We start from the raw sequence: 12830 nt of genomic DNA on the forward strand, positions 1-12830 counted from the left end.
ATGTTTAGGTGGAATCTTCTTTCTTGTAGTTTGAATCCATTGCTCCGTGTCCGCTTCTCTGGAGCAGCAGAAAACAACCTTTCTCCCTCCTCTACATGGCATCCTTTAATATATTTGAACATGGCTATCATATCACCCCTTAACCTTCTCTTCTCCAGGCTAAACATACCCAGCTCCTAAGCCATTCCTCATAAGGCATCGTTTCCAGGCGTTTGACCATTTTGGTTGCCCTCCTCTGGACACGTTCCAGCTTGTCAGTATCCTTCTTGAACTGTGGTGCCCAGAACTGGACGCAGTACTCCAGGTGAGGTCTGACCAGAGCAGAATACAGTGGTACTATTACTTCCCTTGATCTAGATGCTATACTCCTATTGATGCAGCCCAGAATTGCAGTGGCTTTTTTAACTGCTGCATCACACTGTTGACTCATGTCAAGTTTGTGGTCTACCAAGACTCCTACCGGTAGATCCTTTTCACATGTACTGCTCTCGAGCCAGGTGTCACCCATCCTGTATTTGTGCCTTTCATTTTTTTTGCCCAAGTGTAGTACTGTACTTTACATTTCTCCCTGTTAAAATTCATCTTGTTTGCTTTGGCCCAGTTGTCTAATCTGTTAAGGTCATTTTGAAGTGTGATCCTGTCCTCTGGGGTATTAGCCACCCCTCCCAATTTGGTGTCATCTGCAAACTTGCTCAGGATGCCCTCAAGCCCATCATCCAAGTCGTTTATAAAGATGTTGAATAAGACTGGGCCCAAGACAGAACCCTGTGGTACCCCACTAGTCACTTCTCTCCAGGATGAAGAGGAGCCATTGATGAGCAAGCACCCTTTGGGTACGGTCAGTCAGCCAGTTACAAATCCACTGACTGGTAGCATTGTCTAGCCCACATTTTACCAGCTTCTTTACAAGAATATCATGGGGCACCTTGTCAATGGCGTTGCTATAACCACAGCATTCCCTTCATCTACCAGGCTTGTAATTCTGTTAAAAAAATGAGATTAAATTAGTCTGACATGACCTATTTTTCAGAAACCCATGCTGACTTTCTAGGTGCTCACAGACCGTTTGCTTAATGATCTGCTCTAGAATCTTTCCTGGTATTGTTGTCAGGCTGACTGGGCAGTAATTGTTTGGGTCCTCCCTTTCCCCCTTTTTGAAAATAGGGACAATATTTGCCCTCCTCCAGTCTGCTGGGACTTCGCCTGTTCTCCAGGAATTCTCAAAGACATAAATTAAGACATCCTGGACAGGGGAAATATATGAGACCTACTGAATACACCTCACGAAAGCTACACATTCTTAAGATAAGTGAGTTCTTTAAAAGTCTACAGTACTTCCAATTACGTATTTTGTTTAATTAATCCAATGCTACTCATGGTTAAGTAGCCAAATACTACCAGAGAAAGATAATTTTCTAAGCAGTCTTGGGACCAGAGATGTATTTAGTTGATAACTGTGCCCATTCTGCTAGATGCACAATAGGATTAGGTATTGTACAAGCATTAAAAAACTTGTCTGGTAAATTGCTTATTTATGTTACAAGTCTGTCAAACAAACACATGGTCAAAAAGGCAGTGGATAAATTAATAAGATGATTATGTGACTTCCAGATGCCTCCTGAAAACAAATTTGAGGGGAAAATGTCCATTTTTAACAGAATGCAGGCAGCACATTTACATACCAATACTTTTCTCACCATTTTAATTAAAAGACAACATGTTGGATCATTCCCTTAATTTGCCTGGAGTAGAGAAATGAGTACCGGTAACTCAAGCCAGCTTTCAAGGCCACATAAAATGATCTGCATCCCCTCTTCTACACTAAGCAAGTAAAATCTTTAACACCCCTCTTTTATAATTTTTTACTGCAGTGCTTCTTAATACATTACATATTATTCTTTACAGCACTGGTCTTCAAATGGTGAGTCAGGATCCACTAGTCAGTCACAGTCTGATCCAAGGTAGGCCGTAAAAGGAGCACTACCACCACACAATTATTATGGTGAAAGATTAAGAAATTGGTCCCAAAATGCATGTTTGGGTTAAAAGTGGGTGCTGTGTCTGAAAAGGTTGAAGATACCTGCTTTACAGCATATCAAATACTTGAAAAAATACTCATTGTTTAAAGGTTGCCAAATTTCAAAAAAGGAATGATAAAGCCACCTTCCTTTCTAAATGCATATATTTTCTTATCTCCACTATTTGGCATATCACACATAAGCATAGATCACATCTGCTAGCATCTCTCTTCAAGTAGAATTTTGAAGAATTTTATTTGTAGTTACTGGAGTTATCAAAAAAGAGGTTATTGGTTTGACGGCTATGTAATTTAGGCTACAAGTACCCTACTCTATAAGAGGCAACATCAGATACATAGGCCAATTCTCAGAAGTTAGATAATGCCAAAGCTAGAACACTGTGTATGAATGGTTACTATGAAGGATTGTGTTATTGTATACAAGTGAGTAAGATGATCCTTCATGTTCCAATAACTTAACCTTATCTATGTTGCATCTGTTATTCTCCAGCACCAGGATGATAACTGTGTGTACTAAATTGCCCATGCCAATTTTCATGGTCACTACTAGAAGCACAGCAAGCCATTTTTGTTCAGGAAAATAAGTAATGTCACATCTCCCAAACTGCATTAAAGAATCAAGGCTAATATGGTAGGAACTGTTGCTAGAGAAAGGCCCTCCCTTGACAATGGAGCATAATTCAGTGATAGAGCACATCCTTTACCTCCAGAAATCACACAACCTGTAGTGAGAAGATCTTAGGTGGCACAGCTATGAAATAAGGCATTCAAGAGCTACAGCCCGTCAAAATTAGACAAGGGGGGGCCACTGATCAGGGCAATATGGCACCATACTTTCATAGGGCAAAGAATATTGTATTGCTTTTATTCCACTATTCCACCCAAGTATCTCACAATCCACCCAAGTATCCTCACAATTCCACCCAAGTATCCTCACAATCACCCTTTGAGGTGGGATAACAGTGTGCCCCAAGATGACATAGTAAGCTTCACGGCTAAGGAGGGATTCAAACCAGTTCTACTCCAGCACCAACCACACTGGTTCATAAAAATGAACCAGGTTCCTGCCACAGAGTCCAATATTTATAATTTCATTTGCAGGAATCCCTATTGCATATCCAGGGTCACAATATTCTTCTTCTCTTGCATGCATGTACTACTTTTCCTAATCTATAGGGTAGTGGTTCTCGCATTCTGTCCTTTACAAGCAAAGCACCATGCATACAAACTTTAGGTGTTCTGAGTTTTAAATCATCAACAAGACTGTTCAAGACGAACATGTAGCAAGCACTCATAAGCAGAGAAAGGGGAAGCTGCATATTCTTATTATTTTTATAGACTTATGGGCCTGAACACATGAATACGGAAACAAAATACAATCATCCAGAATGACACACAATACATAATTTTCTGCACATTAAAGTAACCTTCCACCACCTTGTTTCCTCTGATGTTGTTGGACCAAACTGCATCATCCCTGACCATTGGCTATGCTGGTTGGGAATGATGGGAGCTGTAGTCTACCATCTGTGGAACCAAGATTGAGGAAGGATGTATTTAAGTAAAATGCTTGTTTTGCAGTAAAACAGATAAAAGACACTGTCTTATTTCCCCCAGAGGTTTCTTAACTGCATGCAAAATTTATAGGCCCAGGTTTTTCCCTAACATACACTTCACAGTTGTCCTTTTAAGCACTGTCTGGCCTCTTTGTAAATTAATAATCACAGCTCCTCAGGAGCTCAGTTCTCCCATTATTCTGGAGGGAAGGGGTTTATTCAAGAGCACTTCACTATTAGGGCTCTTTAAATGCTTTGTTCCAACATTAAGATTCCACATTGCATCAGAAATTCAAGGAAATAAATGAGGAAGCATCTTTTTCAGGTCTCTGAGTGCAATACACTTTTTTCTATATTGTACACTTCAACCAGGGATGCTGTGGGCTAAACCACTGAGCCTAGGGCTTGCCGATCAGAAGGTCGGCAGTTCGAATCCCCACGACGGGGTGAGCTCCCGTTGCTTGGTCCCAGCTCCTGCCCACCTAGTAGTTCGAAAGCACGTCAAAGTGCAAGTAGATAAATAGGTACCGCTCCGGCGGAATGGTAAATGGCATTTCCATGCGCTGATCTGGTTCGCCAAAAGTGCCTTAGTCATGCTGGCCACATGACCTGGAAGCTCTCTTGGCCAGTAAAGCGAGATGAGCGGCACAACCCCAGAGTCGTCCGTGACTGGACCTAATAGTCAGGGGTCCCTTTACCTTTACCTTTAAACCAATTGGCAGACATGACAGATGTTACACTATACCATACTTTTAAAAAAGTTTAATGTGAACATGCAGTGTGCTGGTGTATTCAAAGTTCTTGCTCCACTCCTCTCCAGTTCCTGCTACACTGCCAGGAAACAAGCCTGGCTTGTCATGACGTCTAAAACCAGGTTCATTGTTTGGAGAGAAACAAGCCACAAGTAGTAACCAAGGTTTATTTTTAGAATACTGATCATGGTTTGTTTGGGGAAAATCAAACCATGAGCCAGGTTTCAGATATCACAACAAGCCAGACTCTTACTTGGTTCCCTGTGGCAGAGAAGAGGAACACAGCATGAACGTTTTAGCAGCATGCACCAGCACACTAGCTTATTCACACAGAAACAATTTATTCTTCAAACTATGGTTTAATGTGTGATGTCAATAAGCCTATAGGCTAGAATATTGTCAGCTTTGGACCTATGGACACTTAGCAAATTTAAAGCCAACCTCAAAAGCTTCTGCTAGGATTGGATTTCAACATCCATATGCAACCTTAACCAAAGAAATTGTCCAACAGCAACTATTCAAGGATTAGTCTTCTTTAAAAAAAAAAGCCAATAGTGAGTAAACTAACACAAGTATCTTTGATCTATACTCTATACAGGCCTGCATTACTGAAATCAGCATAAAATTAAACCTCAAGATTACAGTGGTACCTCCGGTTATGAACTTAATTCGTTCCGGAGGTCCGTTTGTAACCTGAAACCGTTCTTAACATGAGGCGTGTTTTCACTGCTGCGCTGCTCGACTTCCGTTTGCATCCCGGGGCAAAGTCCAGAACAAGGGGCATCAACTTCTGGGTTAGCGGAGCTTGTAACCTGAAGCACTCGTAAGGAGGGCTGTACGTAACACGAGGTTCCACTGTATAGCAATAACTTGTAATAATTCAGTTAAATAAGACTGCATGGAGAGCAAAATTATTCACATTTTTCTGATAGTTTTAACTCTGCAATTAGCATTCCCCAGATTCAGTTTCAAAATACTAGAATATACTCTGGAGAAATAAATTCACTGGTTTGCTTCCTGGAAATTGTTTAAGGAAAGAATCTTCCAGGAAAACCTAACCCACGCTATAATAACTGTAGGGAATTCTATGCATGGTAAGTTAAGGCATGTCATCTCATGTTGTTAACGTGCACAGCTTTTCAGACATAGTGTTCACAAATTGTCTGCTTTCAGAATGCATAATTCTTGAGCATTTCTAATCAAATCATAAACACAAATAACAGACTGTCACTCAAATTCAGTTCAACCCTGCTTTTTAATAAGTGTTTTTTATGCAGTGAAACAAACTACAAATTAGTTTTTCAAAAACTTGCAATTATCTGCTCACATTTATAACCAATAATGCTATTTTAAAACTGCAAATGTATTTTGAATGGGCACATGATCCACATTTACTAACATACCCTCTAGTGAACCCCAAAATGGGTTGGTCTCATCTCATACTCACAATTTCCTTTACATAAAATGTTCACTCATTTTAAAGTGGCATAATCATACATAGTTAACTTTTGTAAGAAAAAACCCAGAATGACTAAGCCAATCGTCTCCACAAGAAAAATCAGTGCCAAGCTTTGACTAACTACAATGATGCATACTTTAAGTACCAGAACTGAAGACCATCTTCTTTGAAAGCACATGCCAGTGTCAAGATATCTGAAACCCTCACTGGCTCAAGATCAGCAACATACTATGCTACATATTAGTACAAGGGGTAACCCTCCTCTTACCCGTTTTTCCCGGATCATATTTCCTACTGCCACAATTATTTTGCAAACATTCAAGAAAGCTCTGCACCATTTACTGTTCTCTACTCTTATAGCTTCTAAAAAGGCCCCAAAGATTTAAATTTGAAAACTGCCAAATAAATCCACAATTGGGGAGCGCCATCTTGGAAGTTCCACATATAACCCATTTTAAACACCCATCTTCTCACCTTGTGATCCCTGAAAAGCTGTTCCTGGAAGTAATGTGGCTCTCCAGAAGTGCTACTATGTCACAAAAAGCTGCAGTTAAAGGGGAACTCTATAGAGTTGCCATATATAATGAAAGCACAGGTTGGTGTGCACACAACTACAAACCCCAGCCTTCTCTAACCTACCTTTCAGGCTACAAAGTGCTGTACATTCTTTATCTTTATCATCCTCACACCAACCCTGTCCATAGTTTAGACTGGCACAACATGCCCAATTCTACCAAGCATTTTAGAGCTAAAGTCTCCCCAAAGCTAAAGAGAACAACACCTTTTGCACCATGCCATCCTGTTTAAGTATCATCTCCACATGTAATGCTTTTACATAGTTTACGCCAGGCACCCCCAAACTTCGGCCCTCCAGATGTTTTGGACTACAATTCCCATCATCCCTGACCACTGTTCCTTTTAGCTAGGGATCATGGGAGTTGTAGGCCAAAACATCTGGAGGGTCGCAGTTTGGGGATGCCTGGTTTACCCCTTCCTTTTCAGCATGTCAGAACGTGTGAACCATGATCACCCTCTGTTTTGATCTTTGCTGCATGTCTAAATGGTCCTCCGAAAACACAGAGCTGGCATCAGGCAATGTTAAGTCTATTCAACAGCTTTTTTAAAAGGAAGAAGTAAAAATATCCAGAACCGGTTTCATAGTCCCATCCTACCAATTCTGCATGTAAAGCAAGAGGCTTCCCAAAGGTCAGTTACCAAATTTGGTCAACAATGGTGCCATCACTGCTGTCATCATTCTTGTCACTGTCAAGAGCAACAACTGTCACCTTGCTATTATCAGCAAGGGAAGGCAACTGGAATATTCCCCCATGCAAATTCTATTTACAGTTTGCATTGCATCCAAAAAAAGATTTCCAGCAGTCTCAGTTAGTTTCATAACAATCAACCACACAAAGAATACTCGTTCACCTTCTTACTGGGGCCAAGGTTAACAGGCAAGAACTGGGATATCCTACTTCAAATAAAGAAGTATAATCAATCCCATGGATACTATGTATCAAAAATGTTAGTGCGTATCTGGTTTAACTGGTATGCAATCCTGGCACCATATTAAAACACAACTTTGCACTGCAGTATTCCAGCAAAATGAAACTTGTTCTGAGAACGTATGGTTAGGATTGAAGTAAAAGTAACTGCACTAAAATCCAGAGAAAAAAACACTTTTTCTGGTAGAAAACAAGATACTCAGTCCCAAGACTAAAACTTAAGAAAAATTAAAATGTATTGATCTTGCACTTCTCAGTTTAAGAACTTTTGAGAAAACTGCATGGCAGGTTTATATACATGGCAGGTCAGACAAATATGAAATCAAAGATATAAGATACTTACAAATGATATACAGGCTGCCAACAACAAAATTCTAACTAATAAATCTTCAAACTGTTCGATCACAAGCTCAAGTAAAGTTTTTCCTGCAAAGAAAAAAATGTAGACATAAGTTGTCAAATATACACTGATTAATGTCATGTAGAAATATGAAATGCCTCACAAACTTGCTTACCTTCTTCAGCTGGTAGCTCTTTAAGAGATAAAGATTTCCAGAAAGCATGTCCAAGGAAGAAAGAAAAAACAAGGTATTATTATAAAATAGTATAATGGGATCCATACTTGAAGCCTCCGCTGCATTAAGTAGCATTAAAGGTTTTTTTAGAATGTTTAACTTAATATCAAAGGCACAAACTATGTAATGGCTAAGGTGCCTTCTTTCACTGAGACAGAGAGCAGGCCTCATGCTGCCAGCATTTTACCTTAAGCATCAAGCTAGTGAGGTTACAAATTCAGCCAAGTCATCACTGCTGCCAACGGTAACTTCTAATGGAGCTTCACACACAGGGTCAAAGGTATTTAAACCCACACTGCTCTCTAAGCCTCAGACAAACAGATTTACCGGTAATTTTTTTCTCAACCTTCATTTTTTCACAAAGCGAGGAAAGAAAATGCACTTATTCACTTTTCAAGGGTAGCTCCCTCACCTCTGGCCCTGTCATACAATTTCCTATTCGAAAGCCGGTTTTGCAACACACTGAAAGCAGTGTGCCTTCTTGCCCCCCCCCTTCAGAATCCTCTTTTTAAACCAAGAGCATTTAACAGGAATGAGGAACCAAGCCGGAAGGAAAAGAACAAAAGAAACAAAGGTCAAATCAGCAATAGGATAAGATGCTAAGAACGGGAGAAGGGGAAGGAAAAAATAGATAAAACGTATTCCATGTAAAACAGAAGCAACTCTGGCCTCGTTAAAGGTGAAAGGGAAGCGGGCGGACAGCTTGTACACTGGAACAGCCCCAGAAGCCTGGGGCAGTGAAGGAAACCCACGAGGTGGATCGAGAGTCAGCCATCTTCTCTCTCCCTTTCCTTTTATTCCGGTTCCTGAAGCAGATGCCGGTTTTTCAGGGGGGAGGGGGTGCGCGTTGCGGATGTGTCCTGTGTGGCTAGCCACACATTTAGGCCTTGAGAAGGGGCCGAGGGAAGAGGAGAATTGTGATAAAAAGAAATGCGGAGGGCAATCCCAGCAGCATCTCCCCTCTAGCGACGAGGCGGGTTGCTGCTCCGACCTACCGTTGGCGCCCCATCTCTCCTTGAGCTTCTTGACCTGCTCCAAGCTGAGCCCGGTGCTCTCGTTGACACTGAAATAAGCCAGAACTTCCTCCACGGTCTTCGTGTGCGCGTTCTCCATGGCTGAGGCCGGCGGATCAGCAGCAGCAGCAAATGGTGCCTCGCTCGTGTTTCCCTCGCCTCCCTTCGCTGCCTCTCTTCCTCTTCCTTCTTCGCAGCAGAAGCGGGCAGTGGGAGCAGCAGCAGCAGCAGCAGCAGCAAATAAAAGAAGAAGAGGAGCCTACCCTCACTCACCCCTAGCCTCCCTCTCTACTCCTTTCCTCGCCCGCCACCCACCCTTCCCCTACGGATCCCCACTCCTCCCCGGATTTGTCACCATCTAAGACACGAGATCCAGAGGGGCGCCTGTCGCTTTCTAGCAAGGCGAAGCCAACCAGTAAATCAAGGCGCGCGCACCCCCTTTGGGAGAAATCTTTCGCGGGGAGGGACGACACGCAGCTACCACCAGTGTGAGGGGGGCAATAAACGCCAACCCCCCTTTCCCCTCCTCCCACCCCAACTCAAAAAGACAACCCCCCTTTTTTTCTTTTACTGGCAAGGGTGCCTCACCCAACCCTCTCCGCCTTCCCTCAGGGTGACGGGTCCAACTCGAGGGGTGTTTTGTGAAGGGGGTGCCAAAAATAGGAAGAGGGTGCTGCTACCCAAACTGGGTTTTTGGGGGGTTATATAATGAGACACCCCCCTTTTAAAGAATTCCTCCCCTGATTTCGCCGTCAGAGATGCAGTCAGTAACTGGCCCCTGGAGCCTCGCCTCCCTCCGGGTTCGCTGGGCTGCGAGCGCCCTCAGGGTTGGGGGCAAAGAGAATCGCCCCACCCGCCTCTGAAGGGGCAGCACCGGTGGCTCCTCGGCGCGCTCTTCCCCGCTTCCCCCGGCTCGGCCGTCTCCGCTAGGCAGTGCAGCGCAGGCCTCGGTCGGCTCTCCGGCTTCCTGCCCCCCTTTTTGTGTGTGGCGGTGGTGGCGACGGGGCTTTTTGGGTGTCCCTTTCCCCCGCTTCCTGCCCTCCCCTCGTCCCGGCTCCCCTCCCCAGAGCTGGCTGAGCCGGCCGCCGCTGCTCTAATAGAATTTATCCGAGCCAACTCGCGGCTGCCCCTCTTGCGGCCGCGGCATGTGGACAACGCTCATTGGCCGAGAGAGAACAGCGAAGGAAGGGGGGGAGGGGAAGAGACCCCGCCCACTCGTCGTGACGTCACCGCGAAAACCCGTATCCTGCTGCTCGGCCCTTGTGCTGCTGCTGCTGCGATTTCACCAGAAGCCGGGAAGAGGCGCGAGGGAGGGAAGGGCGGGGAGGAGGGAGTTACTGGTGTCTACAAAACGAATAATAATTTTAAACCCCCCCCCCGCGGGTTGATTTTGCGGCGCGCGCTGACGCTTGGTTCCATTCACCTCCGGGAATTGCCTCGCTGGGAGATGGGAGTAGGCGGGCGGGCGTCGAAACCAAAGCAATGTAAACCGGTTTGAAAAGGATCCGAGGAAAGTCTCTCGAGCGTCTTCCTCTTTCCAGCAGAGTTGGGGGAGGGGAGCCGAGCTGCCGGTTGGCCTCCCTGAGGCGACGCTGGGCGGCCGTTGGCCTCGGCCATCCTCCTTCGGGTCCTGTCAGGTCAAGGGGCCGCGTGGCCGGCCTTCACAAGCACCGAACACGCGGAGCTGACCTTTTAAACACCTGGAGCTACCTGAATCTTTTAAACACGTTAACATATGTGTGAGAGAACATGTTAAAACGCGCACACGCGTTCTACCTCTCAAAAGGCATTGTTATTGAGAGGGCGTCGTTTTTCTGGCGTTTCCACACAGCTACTATGCGCCCCCCCCCCCAAAAAAAAATTCTTAACAGCACTTTTTAATATACAACATGCTTTTCACACTCCTTGGCATGTTCACCTCACGAAATCTTGCCTGAAGTACTGTCGCTATTGTTGATTTGATTAATTGTTCTTATTCCCCCCAACCCCACCCTTTTATGTCTGGGTGTTGTAAGCCAAAAATGGCTTATCTTCTGAGTTAGCCAATAAAACTCAGAGACAAGAGGACCTGAAAAACCGTTGACAGGATTAAAAGCAGTTGAGGCAAGGAACATATAAGCAGTCGTATAAACTACAGCAAACTACATATTTGAAAGGACCACAGATAAAAGCAAATTAAAAAAACAGCAGATTAAAAGCGGATCAAAATCATTTGGCGGGAAACTGACACAGGGACAAATAGAAGAAGACGACTTCACCCCAGTATGGCTCCCTTTTATCACATATATAGCCCAACAAGACAATGACAAAAACCCACCAACAGCATACAAATCAATATGGCTAACCTGACCCAAAACACCCACCCACCACACTCACACACGAAACAAAGACCACCACAGCCAGCCACAAATGAACAACCATACCCTGGGGCCTAGGGCCCTAGGCCAACCCCAACATCTCTCACCATCAAAGGAACACAAGCGAACAGGAATGAACCTGCACAAGCGACGCTGACAAAAAACCCCACATATATTAAGTAAAATAGAAGCATTCTCACCCAACCCAACCCCCACCCATCTCTCCCCCATCTACCTCTTTCCCCCTTTCTTCCCAATGTCTCAACAAATGAAACTGATTTGTACAAAATGTTACGAGAGACATTGCATATATCTTTGTAAATCAAGAAAATCTTTAATTTAAAAAAACAATAAAAAATGGGTGGGGGGATCATTTGGTGGGGGGAGGAGAGAGGAAGGATGGAATACAAAATTGAAGGCTCTGTGAAAGAAAAAAATGCAACTGACACAGAAGAGGCCCAGTGGATCTTCAAAGGGAGATCATACAGCGTCACCACCAAATGGCCCTTTCCAGTGTTTCTTGGTCTTCCAAGATAGGCAGTCCTTCCCCTGCTGCCTAGCTGTTAGCTGATAGTAGACAGGACTGGATTCTGACTTGTTATAAAACAGATTCCAGAGTGCCTGAGCTGAAAGTGCTTTGATTTGATCTATTTAAGGTCAAACTCCCAGGCATTTCAACTGTGCATTATGCTGTTTAAGATCATCGGTCTTCAGTAAGTAGTGTTGGAACACACAAGAGGACCATGCCTCAGCCTCAAGCAGGTGGCACCATTATTTTTTTACTACTACATACAGTAGTTGCCTTGTACCTGGCATTGCTTAGGACTCTGAGAAGCTAAGAAAGAAAGTGCAATTTTGAAAGGTTCAGTCCACCATCTTGATTCAAAATGCATCTAATTGTATCCAAAAATAGACAAAAACTTGATCTCGGAAACCATCATACAAAATTTGGTTACGATATCTTAAGTGTCCAAATGAACTGTAGATTATGAACTGTAGGAATGTCCAAATACTGTAGATTATTATTATTTTAGCAAATTATATTTGGGATATCAGGTTACAATGTGGGAGGAAGATTAGCTCTGTCTTTCCCAAAACTGAGTATTGATACATACTATAAAACTTGGTGCCAATAGTGTCCTCCAGATGTTGTTGGACTACCGCTCCTGTTTATCGCTGACCATTGGCCATGGACTAATGAGAGTTGGAGTCTAACAACATCTGGAAGGCACTACATGATAGGCTATCTTAATATAAAACAAGTGTTGGCATTCATCAAATGTTGGAGAATACGCATCAGCCCCTTCTTTCTGCCCCTTAATGTTTTTTAACCAGCAAAAGTATGCACACCAAGGCAGTACTAGAACAGGAAATTCTGCTCCTTCTGAAAAACTGCTTATTAGTACAAAATGCTTCCCTATATTTTGGGCAATATTTATCATCCAGTGATAAAAGCTTGTCTGAGAAGGGCATGATGGGTCACATATTTTGCCAGTTAGGAGTTAAAATTAGTACTTCTCTTGCCAGAAAGGACCTGGAACCTTGAAAGAAGAATGGACTATCTATGCAGATGCA

General features: G+C 43.6%; 1 protein-coding gene across 2 annotated transcripts in view; it reads right to left on the reverse strand.

The window, feature by feature from the left end:
- The window catches only part of ATP2A2 (ATPase sarcoplasmic/endoplasmic reticulum Ca2+ transporting 2), a 55702-nt gene extending 45819 nt beyond the window's left edge, over window positions 1-9883 (reverse strand). For both annotated transcript variants that reach the window (XM_035097621.3, XM_035097620.3), the window contains exons 1-3: window positions 8881-9883; window positions 7826-7843; window positions 7654-7736 (exon numbers count right to left, since the gene is read on the reverse strand). In XM_035097621.3, coding sequence (XP_034953512.1) covers window positions 7654-7736; window positions 7826-7843; window positions 8881-8998 — 219 coding nt within the window. In that variant the 5' untranslated portion in view covers window positions 8999-9883. The remainder of the gene's footprint in view (window positions 1-7653; window positions 7737-7825; window positions 7844-8880) is intronic.
- Between the last annotated feature and the right edge of the window lie 2947 nt (window positions 9884-12830).

The sequence above is a fragment of the Zootoca vivipara genome, chromosome 16 (genome assembly GCF_965207765.1).
Source record: "Zootoca vivipara chromosome 16, rZooViv2.hap1.1, whole genome shotgun sequence".
Taxonomy (NCBI): Eukaryota; Metazoa; Chordata; class Lepidosauria; order Squamata; family Lacertidae; genus Zootoca; species Zootoca vivipara.